Source organism: Podarcis cretensis (genome assembly GCF_951804945.1).
Source record: "Podarcis cretensis genome assembly, chromosome: 3".
NCBI classification, from domain to species: Eukaryota; Metazoa; Chordata; class Lepidosauria; order Squamata; family Lacertidae; genus Podarcis; species Podarcis cretensis.
Window position 1 is genome coordinate 41,801,608 of NC_137172.1, and position 13,433 is coordinate 41,815,040.

Here is a 13,433-nt window from a genome sequence, read left to right on the forward strand (position 1 = left end):
TGAAGCTCTTCTGAATGGAAAGCTAAAAGTATTTGAGCAGGAAACAAAAGGCAGGGAAATCAGGCCATCTCCTGATGGTCACACAGAGGTAAAATACACACTGCACATTTCAAGCATATGGCTTCCCCCAGAGAATCCTGGGAACTGTAGTTTGTTAAGGGTACTGGGGATTATAGTTCTGTGAGTTCCCAGGATTCCTTAGGGAAGTCATTAGAAATTGGCACCACTGGAACTTTTACTCTGAATGCTGTCATATGTGGGCAGATATTTTTTTTAACCAAAATTGTAGAACAAAACAATATAGGCACATGGTATGCAAACAGCAAAAGATCTAGCCTCACATGGTTTTGAAATTCCATATAACAAATACTCCAAATCTTTGTATGAATCCCTTAGGGGTCCCCCCCATCTCCTCCTCCAAAGTTATCTCCAATTCCACTTAAGTACACAAGATACAAGAAATGAACATTAAACTATAGCAGAACAATTAAAACCCTGGTAAAGCAAGTGTCAATTTGAAACCCCTCTAAGTGACATTGGCAGATCAGGAATCTAAACATTAGCTACATAGAGCAATTTAAATTTGTATATTGCCAACAGTGATTTGTGCAAAGGCACAAGTCCTATCTAGAGTGTGAGAGTAATGGGCATATTTGAAAATAGTGTTCTCAGTACTATCCATTAGGAATATCTGAATTAAGAGTGGAGGAAAAGAGGACACCATGAAGCACACTATATTCGAAATGAAAACATAACATTATTAAAAGCTGCAGCAAGGGTGCCCCTGTGTGGACACAACAAAATACTCTGATCTGTACAAATGGGATCTTTAGTGAAGGTCTACTCAAAACGTCTTTAAAGAAAACTTTCTGCCCTAGTTAACAGACTACAAATAAGTAAAAGCAACCATGATATATTTCAAGAAAGAAACCCACTTCATGGTTTATTACACTTCTTCCCAAAACATTTTGTAACTGATACCTGTCTGGTAATAAATCACACTAACACATCCTACAAGTTTTTCTAAGTGTGTATATTGTGAATAGCATAATTAATTCAGCAAGATCTGAATGTGTGTGTATAGACAGACAGACAGACAGACAGATAGATATCAGAGAGAATACTACTATTATTGTGACGACAACAACAACACCCACTATATTTGCATCAAAAATATCCTAATAGCCTTAGAGCATCTATTGCTATTTAGGATGTAACAAAAGCATAACAATTCCAAACTGCAAATTACTAGCAGCTCCTAGTTTTACCTTTGACCAAACTACACCTTACATTAGACATAGTTAGGTATTGTAGAATTCTTTCTAAAAAATTTCAGAGCGGCTATAAGGGGCCTCAGGAGTCAGACTCCATCGCACAAAGTGGGGGCTAACTCTTCTTCCCATCCCATAGTCCTGATGAAACCACACACCCATAGTTTCTATTTGGCATGGGAGTGAAGCAGCCATTCAGGAGATAGCATTCTGGGACTGATAAATCAAAAACTTTGTTGAGGAATAGCTGGAAAATCAAATGCACTATAAGACTGGGAGTGAAAAAGGCAAGTGTGCTCCAAGTTCCGACCATTTTTGCAGAAAAAAAGTCACCACATTTTGGGGACTTTTCCACATGCTGAAATTACATATCCAATGAACCTTCAGGATTGGCGCTGGTATTGTCATTGTTCTTTCTTAAATCCAGTGCCAGTAGATCTCCTTGCAATACAAGAGAAGAACAGTAGGCTGCAGAAGATAGCCACTGGTGAGATGTTTCAAGAGTGCATTGCCGTGTTTACCTGAGTTCAGTCTCCTTTGGAATGAGTTCACTGAATGTGGACTACATGCTTCTCCCTGTCCCCATTTCATCATTGCAACAACCCTATGGGGTGGGTTAGACTGAATGAGATTGATGGGCCTAAGTCCACCCAGTGAGCTTCATGGCTGAGTAAAGGTTCGAGCCAAGCATAGGCAAACTCCGGCCCTTCATATGTTTGGGACTACAATTCCCATTATACCCTAGCAAACAGGACCAGTGGTCAGGGATGATGGGAACTGTAGTCCCGAACATCTGGAGGGCCGGAGTTCGCCTATGCCTGAACTTGAACCCTGATCTCCTAGATCTCTCCAAGGCTAAACTCCCCCACCAGCCCTGCTCTCCACTCTCTTTTAGGGCTTTTGCCTGGCTGGAATGTGTCCTTCAACAGTAATAATGCCTCTTTCTTGTCTGGCTGAAGGATGGTAGGGCACTGTAAGAAATGTTCTAGTTCTCTTGAGAATAACTTTGGGATATCTTCAAGGATGAGACAAAAGGTCATTTTCCAAGGAGCGAGTGCATGATAACTATAAACCGAGTTGCTTCAGAAATGATTAGAAATAAAATGCAGTCAGTGCCTCAGAGACAATACTGCACAATCCTCCTCAGTTGAATTTTCTTAACTTATCACATGGATTTCAGAATGTGGTGCCCAAGTACATAAAGTAGATCTTTATCATTATTTACTAGACTGCTCATTGTATTTTGAACTAAGGGCAAAGTTTATCGTGAAATTGTTAAGATACCTGATGATGCAGCAAAAATTACATATTTGTTGTCCAAGTGTGACAAATTTGTGACAGAGCTACAAGATTTGCAGTGGCAGCTCAAAAGCTGAGGAGAATTTTTATCAAGGCTAATATGGTAAATGCAATTATTTAATTGGATGATTTAATTTAGAAAGTTACCTGGATGCTTTAAAATGTAAAGTTTGCTTAACCACTTGTATTTTGATATAGATTTTCTTTTTTTCTTTTTTAACCTTTGCATACATATTATGTTATTATTGGTATTTTGACATATTTTAATATAAAGGCATACTTGGGTGCACACTGTTCTTCAAGATTTTATCAGTTTATATTATTTTCCTTTTCTTTGGTTGATATGACCAAGGTGGTCGAAATAACAATTAACAAGTTAAACCACACGATCCCGTGTAGGTCTACTCGGAAGGAAGTCCCTGGAAGTTCAACGGGGCATACTCTCAGGTAAGTGGGCACAGGTTACCTGGGAGTTCGCCTCACTGAATATGGGGAAAATTGCTCTGAATAGACCTGCACAGGATCAGACCTCCTGAACAAGACGCAGAAGAGCGCAAAGAATGATCTCGCTGGCAACTCACCCTGAACACATTTTTCTCAAGGCAACTCCCGGCAGCAAAAATAGGGACCCAAGACACTGACAAAAACAACAACACAAGACATCGACTCCAACTCCCATCAGCCGCAGCCAGCACGGCCAATGGTCATGGATGATGGGAGTTGTAGTCTAGAGAACATCTGGCGGGCCGCTGCTTTCCTGGGACTAACCCTGAGGGGAAACCTTCAAGAACCGGAGGGATAGGCTGCTTGTGACCACCCTGCCCGCCGTTTCTCCCGCCCCTCCAGCTGGGCGGCAGGGAAAAGCTTGCGCACAGCGCGCCGCCCCCGACGCGAGGAAGCAGGCAAGCAGGTAGGGCGCCCGCCCACCAATATCCGGGTCTCGGCATCTGGGGCCGCCCCTTGAGCTGCGGACGCCGCCTCTTTTCTGTGACGGCTCTGGCAGCCGGCGGAGGTTGAGGCAGCAACTTGGAATCAGCTGAAGCAGCTTCGCGGGGGGCTGCCTTGGCGCGGAAGAAGAGCTGACGCTGCAAACCCTCCGCAGGTGCCCGCGGCGCTCCAAGGAGGAACTAGGTGTGTGGGACACCTGAGGGTCATTCTCCTCAGCTTCCTCTGGGGCTCGGTTCAGGTCCTGCCTGTTTGCCGGCTGCTTGCTCAAGGGAGGCGAAGCGACTGCCCAGGTCAGTTCCTACTTCATCGCGAGGGCTGTTTGTTTGCAAGAAGGCTGCATGCACCCCTCTGGGTTTGAAGCACATCTCCCTCCCGCACCCTCCCCCCCCCCCGTGCCAGATTTACGTATAAGCTAAACAAGCTATAGCTTAGGGCCCCACTAAAAAAATTCCACTATTAATATACTTCTTCTTAATTGTATTTCAGTTCAACAATTTGTTTGATAAAATGCATATTTTGTTATGTGCAAATGGCTTTAGATACCTATTAGGTCCATAACTTGCCATATAGCATATATTCAACACAAAAAACAGGGACAATTTGTTGTTGACAAAGGACAGCTGGACATATAAAGGGCCCCATTACCTTCAGTAGCTTAGGGCCTCATCAAACCTAAATCCGGCCCTGACGCCGCCACCCCCCAAATTCTGGGAACTTTAGTTTTCCTAGCCCAGAGCTACAGTCCCCAGCACCCTTTAGAAACTACAGTTCTCAGGATTTGTGTGTGGTTTAAATGGGTGCTGTGCGTGCAAGTATCCCCATTAGCTGTTATCATTTCACTCCTCATCGACAATCATTTACTTCCAGAGTTTGCTGAAACTGTGCAACTGCTATCTAGTTACAGAGGTCAGCCTTCACAGTTGCCCAGTTTCTCCAATGCCAGCTGCCTCTGTGACTCTCCCAAATAAAAACCAGAGTTTATTGGAAGTAGATCTCATTGGTTTCCAACAAAATTGGCATGTAGAAGACGGGACTGTTCAGTTGTCGTGTTTTTCTCAGGCATGCTGAGCCTTGGGTTCCCTCTGACTTTTCAATTATATATTAGTTTTGTAGCAGACTGCATCCCAAAGGCTCAGGGCAGAGAATGCAGGTATTAAAAGACAATAGAAACGCAAGCCACACTTCTGAGCAAAATTAAGTGCACTTAATCATGTTGCCTGGTGCTCACCAATTATACTATTGATTTTCTTGTCTATTTGCTAGCTGAACTCTGAAAGCCAACTGGAATGGCACATGTCTTTAATATGGAACTAAAATAATTGCTAGCTTGGGAGTGGATCAGGAGTGATGATGAAACTGATGAGGATGATGCAAAACAAATACTAAAGATATGCTGAGTTTTTGCTTGGTAGTACCATGCAACAATAAGGGCAAAGTTCAAATGGATTGTTCTTCAAAACCCGGATTGGTTTCGAACAATACAAACATTGCTTAGAATGCAAAGCAGCCCCATTATGCAATTGTCATATGAAGCTGTCTCACATTTATTCCTATGCAAGCATGTTCTGGGTTGTGACCTAAGTGCCTCTTAACCAAGAATCCCTGTATAACTGGTTTGTAAATGAAGCTGTCATATCTCTATAGCCTACATTGCAGTAGCCAGGAATTTCACATGCAACGTTGTAAACCCAGTTTTCTTATGGCTTTTATATCATTTCAGAAGAGAAAAATCATGCCTTATTCCGAAAGCAAAAAAATATTATTTGGCCTAATGGCAGGGGCTGCTGGAATAACCTTGGGCCTCATTTGGTATCGAAAGACACAGAAATGCAGTAAAGCCATGTACTTGCCAACCTTTTTGAATTCAGAGGGCAGTTTTGACTTGGTAAATTTTCCACATGAAACTCATAATGAACGAGGAACTGTGATGCTATTGCAAGGAAGGCAGCTTCAGGTACTGGAAAAAATGAATGGTTTAATAGCAACTGTGGAAGAACTTAAGAGAGAAGTAACATTTCTGAGAGAAGCAATTCCAAAGTTGGAAGAACTTGTCCGGGATGAACTCCAGGGGAGAACAGATTCTCGCAGGAGCAGCCCTTTGCACAGAGGAACAAAGAAGAGGAAGACTGAGATTGGCAAAGGTGTGTCAGATACCAACAGTTCTGAAGAAGCAGAAAGTGAAGGCGGGTAGGTATTTATGAATTATTTCAGGTCTATCCCAACCTCTAATTATATATATATATATATATATATATATATATATATATATATATATAAAATCACTATTTTGAGTGTAAGTAATTTGCAAATCCACTCTCTAGATCATGGCTTGTTAGCTTTACCTGTAGTTATCCAAACAGCAGCTCCTGGTTCAGTTATAATGGCAATTTGCCATTGGAAACAGAAGCAAATGTTTCTGATCTCTGTGGCATTGCTGAAGGAAAATGGGAGTGGGGTACGAGTCTGAGGCTCAGTCTCTTCAGGTGAAGCTGTGGTGGGAAGTGTTTTGTTTTAAACCAGAGCTAGCTGCCCACCCCAAGGCAGGGGGGGAAGCAATATTGGAAATCAGTGGCAGGTAACCTGCAATCTCAACATTTTATTAGTACTATTATTATTTATTACATTTGTTAATTGCTTTATCTTGCCCAAGGCAACCCAGAGCAACCAAGAAATCCAGCCAGTTTGCATTGCATGAAGTAGCCCAAAACCTTTCAAATATCAGTATATTTTAGGAAAGCCTATGGCAAAGGGATGTATTGCCTTTGCTCTTGCAAACTCGCCCTCAGTTTGGCTTTTGTATGATTGTTTTCAAATATTACGCACTAGTTGTGCTCCTTGGTTTGCTTCAACTCCAGAAACCTTTAGCATTGCAGCTGAGTAGAACTTGCACTTCTTGATCTCCTCCCATATTAAGAGCTGTTAACAATGGAAAATACAATTCCTTTGGTGAAACGTTATCCCTTCTGCTTTTGTATCGGCACTTCTGCCGATAATATCTAATACTGGATCGCTCCTGTATCACTTTCCAGGGCTGACATTGCCTGGAAATGGTTTAGTTAATTCCAATTCACTATAAAATTTAAACCTACAGCAGTGTGCTTGTGCCAGAAATTCCACTCAGAAAAATATCCACCAGACTGTCATATCTGGTGTTGTAGGTGCATGTTGATGTACTATGTATTATGTATTTAATAGAAGGCATAAGCTGTGCCTTCCCACCTTGTAAAACCAAGGCAGTTTCCATTGATCAGTACAACTTTAGTAAGAAGGGAAAAGGTAATGAAACATAGCAAAACAAACCCCCAAAAATCATAACAAAGCAGACCTCTGGGAGAAGAGATTGTGAAGTAGCTCTTAATTTCAATGGAACACAAAAAAGACAGCCTCAACTTAGATAACAAAGTTTCTGTGCATGCTTTTAATTGTATCATAACCAAGCTAATAATGTAGTATTTGCCTAGATACATTATATTGTTGTTTCTGTGCAATTATTTATCAAATAAGTGCTAATATTTGAGTACCGAGAGTGGCTTGTGACAGCTCTAGAAACACATTTGCCAAGACTCCTTATTCTGCCCTCTCTTTGCTGGATTTGCTTCAGAGTAAGTGGATTCAATTTACTGTTTGTTTGTTTGTTTGTTTGTTTGCTTGCTTGCTTGCTTGCTCATTTTTTTGTTCATTCATTCATTCATTCACCTGATGGTCACAGGGTAGTTTTCAGTATAAAAATACATAACATAATAACAAACCGAACAATATCCTCACACACAATTTAAAAGGCAATTTTAATTAAATCAGAAAATAGATTAAATTAAATCACAATTTAATCAGCCAAAGGCCTAAATATAGAGAAAAGTTTTTGTTTGGCACCTAAAGATATGTAATGAAGGTGGCAGGTGAGCCTCCCTGGGGAGAGCATTCCACAAACAGGGAAAGGCCACTGCAGAAAAGGCCCATCCTAGTATTGCCGCCCTCTGGACCTTTTTTGAGGGGCCTCAGATGATAAATTATATATATATATATATATATATACACAAAATATATATATACAAAACTAATAAAAATGTGTGTGCGTGTGTGTGTGTGTACACACACACACACACACACACACACACATTTTTATTACTTTTGTAACGTATCATTTCCAAAAGTCATATAACGTAACTTCTTATCTTATGCAATGTTTTAGACTTCCGTCAACACCTCTGATGATTTTTCGTTCTTTATCACTTATTCTGCATTTCTTATATTCTCTATTACTCTTAATTGCCATTAACAAATAATTCTCCTCATAGTCTTTCTTGCAATATTTCTAATAGTCCTCCTTACAAAACTTCTTGCAGTCTTGACGTTCTCCTCCAGTGCATCATGTTTCAATAGGACCGGTCTGAGAATTGGCCACTAGAGGGCAATCATATGAAGGTCACCGCTTTTATCTTTGTGGGAGCATTTTTTTGTACAGTACACAATACATGGATGAGTGACTGGTGGTGTCAGTTTTTAACTTGCATTACACCAAACAAATATTGGAATGATCCATACAGGTGACAACCTTTAATGTTTTATGTATAAATTACAGAAAAGAAAAGCAGGCAACTGAAATGCTGATTGTAAAATGTTTTCCTTGCTCAAGTTGCTTGGTTAGTTTTTGAATATATATTTCAGTCTGTTGGTGTTCTATGCACTAATTCTTCAGAGCACTGACTAGCATTCACAGGCAGAGGGAGAAGGAAATGGAGAACTCCCAGTTAACTTCATTCAGTGGCTACATTCCCCTACCGCCCCCCCCACCCCCACCCCCAAAACCCTTTCCCTTCCTTGTGGCTCTCTTGGGATCCCCAGAAGTGTGGAGAGCATTGGGACCCTGCCATACCTGCATAGATGAAAACCAGGCCAAATTCAAGGTGCAAAGGTTTTGGTTTGCCTAGAAATGTCCTCTTGACATATATGACCTTCCTTTGTTTGTAATCTAAGCTGGGAAGATAAACTATGAATTACACTGTCTCCTCACTTTCCCACTCCCTGTCTTGACTTGATTTTGTCTAGCATTTGCAGAAACTAAAAAGTGGTACTTATGGCATGCGGGGGTGGGGGGGGGAGCCCACTCAAAATTGTTGCAAACTTAATAAGAACTCCAAGAATAAGTACTTGATGCATCATATGAAAACGTCTTGATGCGTTAATTTTTATTTGTACAGCAAATCTTGTAATATCCATTACAAACTTTTCAACCTTGTGAGAACAAGGCCTTGACAGAATGTCTTTGTTTTTTAAGCCTGGAACTGTTTTTGTTGGCAGGAAAGAGATAACTTTCCTCATCTCAAGGTCTTGGTGAGCAACATTGATTGCTATGCCTATAACCCTGGAAGGGTATTTGATGTGGTGCCGAAATGCTGCTAGCAGCAAAGTAGATGGTATCATGAAGGGACCTGTAATCCCACATAGTAAATTTTTATCTTTGCTATTGCTCAGGGTCTTAAAGCACTTTCAGTTGGTAGCTTTCAACAAGTGAAATCTCTTTTGCTCTCTAATTTAAAGCATAAGTATTGCACCAGAAACAAAAGGAGTGGGTAGTATGCGTTGGAAAAATGCTTATCATTAGCATTTCACTGCATTCAGACTTAAGGTTCACTGAATTCAGTCAGTGTCCGAAGTAATTTGTTGTTTTGGCATCGGGAAAATGCTGCTTTAAAAACCCAGTGGGTGCATAGAAGGTAACAATGAAAAATTGGTTTTTAATAGTGGTATACAGTAGAAACGGGACACGGGGGGCACTGTGGGTTAAACCACAGAGCCTAGGACTTGCCGATCAGAAGGTCGGCGGTTTGAATCCCCGCAACGGGGTGAGCTCCCGTTGCTCGGTCCCTGCTCCTGCCAACCTAGCAGTTCAAAAGCATGTCAAAGTGTAAGTAGATAAATAGGTACCGCTCCGGCGGGAAGGTAAATAGCGTTTCCGTGTGCTGCTCTGGTTCGCCAGAAGCGGCTTAGTCATGCTGGCCACATGACCCGGAAGCCAATAAAGCGAGATGAGCACCGCAACCCCAGAGTCGGCCACGACTGGACCTAATGGTCAGGGGTCCCTTTACCTTTTTATACAGTAGAAGCGGGCACTTTAGCAGAAGAATACATTTTAGCAGATTTCACTTAAACATGCAGTGCCTCAGAACCCAACCCCTGTGTAAATGGGGAGTTGCCTGTATTCTGCAAAAGCACAATTGATATTACAAAGTATGGCTTCTTCTCTCTCTTTCTCTAATTTCCATTAACTGAGCAACTTTCTTAAGATGGCATAACTGGTAAAATTGTTAAAGTTGCTAAGAGTGCTGGCTTTTGTCGCCTTTAGGAGAAGTTAAGCTATTCCCACCCACAAAATCCTTTGTGTTTTAGCTACATTACAGCTCATACTGACACTGAAGGAGAGTCTGAGGAAGAAAAAGGATGGATCAGTTCTCCCACATCTCCTCTGGCACCTGAAGAGAAGATAGAATTATTTAATCTTCTACAGAATGCGGACAGGTTGCATTATGGTTCAGACAAAGAGAAAAGGGAGAGCTTCAAACTGCTGCTTGAAAATGAGGAAAAGGTATAAAGGGTCCACGCCACGCAAACATTTCATACTAAAAGCTATAATTCAGTGCGCTATATGTCATTCTCTTTAATGTTTATGTAATGTTAAAATTGGGACGCGGGTGGCACTGTGGGTTAAACCACAGAGCCTAGGACTTGCCGATCAGAAGGTCAGCGGTTCGAATCCCCGCGACAGGGTGAGCTCCCGTTGCTCGGTCCCTGCTCCTGCCAACCTAGCAGTTTGAAAACACATCAAAGTGCAAGTAGATAAATAGGGACCGCTCTGGTGGGAAGGTAAACGGTGTTTCCATGCGCTGCTCTGGTTTGGCAGAAGCGGCTTAGTCCTGCTGGCCACATGGCCTGGAAACTGTACACCGGCTCCCTCAGCCAATAAAGCGAGATGAGCGCCGCAACCCCAGAGTCGGCCACGACTGGACCTAGCAGTCAGGGGTCCCTTTACCTTTACCTTTTTAATGTTAAAATTAAAGGAGGTACCGCAGAAGGTGCCACAGGAAATTATTACAACTCAGTCCTTGCTCTGATAGAAGAATTAGATTTTCTCAGCCACAAAATGTTGTGGCTAGAACACTAAACAAATGTGACATTCCAGCAACATAATCTCTACTTCAGCAGAAGGTGCCTGGATTCTGCAGAACTAGCAACAATTCTCCATTTTGTTGGAGGGTAACTGGAAAAAATTATGGATTTGCAGTGGCTGTTTATTTCAAAGCCCTATTTGTTGTTCCTCAGAAGTATCTGGAAAGACCAACAAAAGAAATCAGTGGCTGAATAGAGTGAATTAGAATACAATAAGCTTTAATATGTGCAGAATAACAAGCGAGGGCTAGCATAATAGGTATTTTGGAATCATAGAATCATAGAGTTGGAAGAGACCACAAGGACCATCGAGTCCAACCCCCTGCCAAGCAGGAAACACCATCAGAGCACTCCTGACATATGGTTGTCAAGCCTCTGTTTAAAGACCTCTAAAGAAGGAGACTCCACCACACTCCTTGGCAGCAAATTCCACTGTTTTAATTTTAATTTTAATTGTGGCAAAAGAAATATGTGGTGAAGGCAATCTAATGTATCAAATTCTGTTTACCTGCAGTATAGAAATCATACTGGCTTTCTTTGGAGGCTTGCCCGAGCTTATGGAGACATGTTTGCAATAACCACAGAGGCTGAAGAAAAAAAGGACTATGCATCCAAAGGTCAGCTGAGTTGTGTACTGAGCTTATAACACCAGAGGATTAGGTTCCCCTGCTCCAGCCCTGTGTTTCACTTGGAGGATACTGGAGCCAGCAGAAGGGCTGAGCACCAATCCTTTTAAAAAACTATCATGATAGGAGTTTTCTCTTCATACCTGGGTTGTTTTTCAGTTACTAGACACAGTTCTAGGCATGGTTACCCATGTCCCACTAAAATAACTGAGACTTGTTTCAGGGCAAACATGGTTAAGATTAGTGATAATCGTTTTAAGCCAGTTAACCTTTGAACTGGCTTTATAAAGTTCAACTTTGCCCATTAATTATTATTTTATTAAATTTATATACCTCCCATCATCCAAAGATCACAGGGTGGCTCACAAACTATAACTAACTATGGTGGAACCATGGAAGCCGAATGCCTGTAAACTCAAACGTTTCGACTCCCGAACGATCGAAAACCGGAAGTGATTGTTCCGGTTTTCGAATGATTTTCAGAAGCCGAATGTCTGGCATGGCTTCAGCAGCTTCCAATTCTGCAGCCCTTGGAAGCCGCGCCTTGGAAGTCAAACGTTTTGGAAGTCGAACGAACTTTCAGAACAGATTCCGTTTGACTTTGAAGGTACGACTGTATTGTTATCTTTATATTGCATAGCATGTTCTTCAGCTAATATGGTCAGGTTTATTGTTATATCACGAATAGTACTTTTATGTTCTGTGATGCATCTTTTGCAGGAAAGCTTGTGAGTGAAAATGCTGTAAACCTGGATCCATCAAGTGCTGAGAGTCACCAGTGGTAAGTCTGAAGGACTTGGATCCATCGAATCAAATCTTTGTTGTTATAGCCAATGACCAGTATTAAGAAAGCAAGAAATAAGTAAACACGAACCACGTAGAACACATTATCCAAATGTGTATAATAGGGTAAAATAAAATCAATAAAAGTAACATAAAATAAACTAAAATAGGCCACACTGAAAGCAATACAGTTGAACCTCTACTTATGATCATAATCCATTCCGGAGGCCCGTCCGCTGGGCAAAACCAGATGCTAGTAGAGGTGCCATTGTGTGCGTGCGCATTCGGTGGCAGCATATTTCTGCGCATGCATAGACAGTGGCAGCCACTTGTGCGCACACGCAGATGGCAGAAGCCGCTTCTGCGCATGTGCAAATTGTAGCAAGCCCAGTGTTTACTTCCGGGTTTGCCGCGGTCACAACTTAGAACATCCGTGAGAAGAGGCGGATGTAAGTTGAGGTTCCATTGTAGATGCATTTTGATCTGAAAGGAGTTAAAAGGACGTAAAATGCATCTGATCATTCTGGGAATTAATAAAAAGGGGTTCAATAGATTTGATCTTTCCAGAGTTATAAGGGCACTTGCATTCAGACTCTCTTCCCATTTAAGCATATCTCCCCCCAAAGACAGCATCTTAAAAAGCAGAGACATCACCTTGCCAACAAAGGTCCGTATACTTAAAGCTATGGTTTTCTCAGTAGTGATGTATGGAAGTGAGAGCTGGACCATAAAGAAGGCTGATCGCCAAAGAATTGATGCTTTTGAATTATGGTGCTGGAGGAGACTCTTGAGAGTCCCATGGACTGCAAGAAGATCAAACCTATCCATTCTGAAGGAAATCAGCCCTGAGTGCTCACTGGAAGGACAAATCCTGAAGCTGAGGCTCCAATACTTTGGCCACCTCACGAGAAGAGAAGGCTCCCGGGAAAAGACCCTGATGTTGGGAAAGATGGAGGGCACAAGGAGAAGGGGACGACAGAGGATAAGATGGTTGGACAGTGTTCTCGAAGCTAGCAGCATGAGTTTGACCAAACTGTGGGAGGCAATGGAAGACAGGAGTGCTTGGCGTGCTCTGGTCCATGGGGTGACGAAGAGTCGGACACGACTAAACAACAACAACCCCCCAAATTGCTGAGGGAAGCACATTTAGGCATGCCAGTGTGAAGCTCTGCAATACTTTTGGACCAAGAGACTTGAATTCATATTGATTGGGACAAATTTCACTCTATCCTAAAGCGAAAGTGTGGGGAAGGATCTTAGTCCCATGTAGAACACATGTGGGACATAACAGAAGGTCCCAGGTTCAATCTCTGGCCTCTCCAGGTAAGGCTGGAGAAGATTC

General features: G+C 42.0%; 1 protein-coding gene across 1 annotated transcript in view; it reads left to right on the forward strand.

The window, feature by feature from the left end:
* The first annotated feature begins 3,559 nt into the window (after positions 1 to 3,559).
* The window catches only part of RMDN2 (regulator of microtubule dynamics 2), a 29,295-nt gene continuing 19,421 nt past the window's right edge, over positions 3,560 to 13,433 (forward strand). The window contains exons 1-5 of the mRNA XM_079969550.1: positions 3,560 to 3,808; positions 5,239 to 5,705; positions 9,906 to 10,101; positions 11,197 to 11,299; positions 12,029 to 12,089. Of these exons, the coding sequence (XP_079825676.1) occupies positions 5,251 to 5,705; positions 9,906 to 10,101; positions 11,197 to 11,299; positions 12,029 to 12,089 (815 nt within the window). The 5' untranslated portion in view covers positions 3,560 to 3,808; positions 5,239 to 5,250. The remainder of the gene's footprint in view (positions 3,809 to 5,238; positions 5,706 to 9,905; positions 10,102 to 11,196; positions 11,300 to 12,028; positions 12,090 to 13,433) is intronic.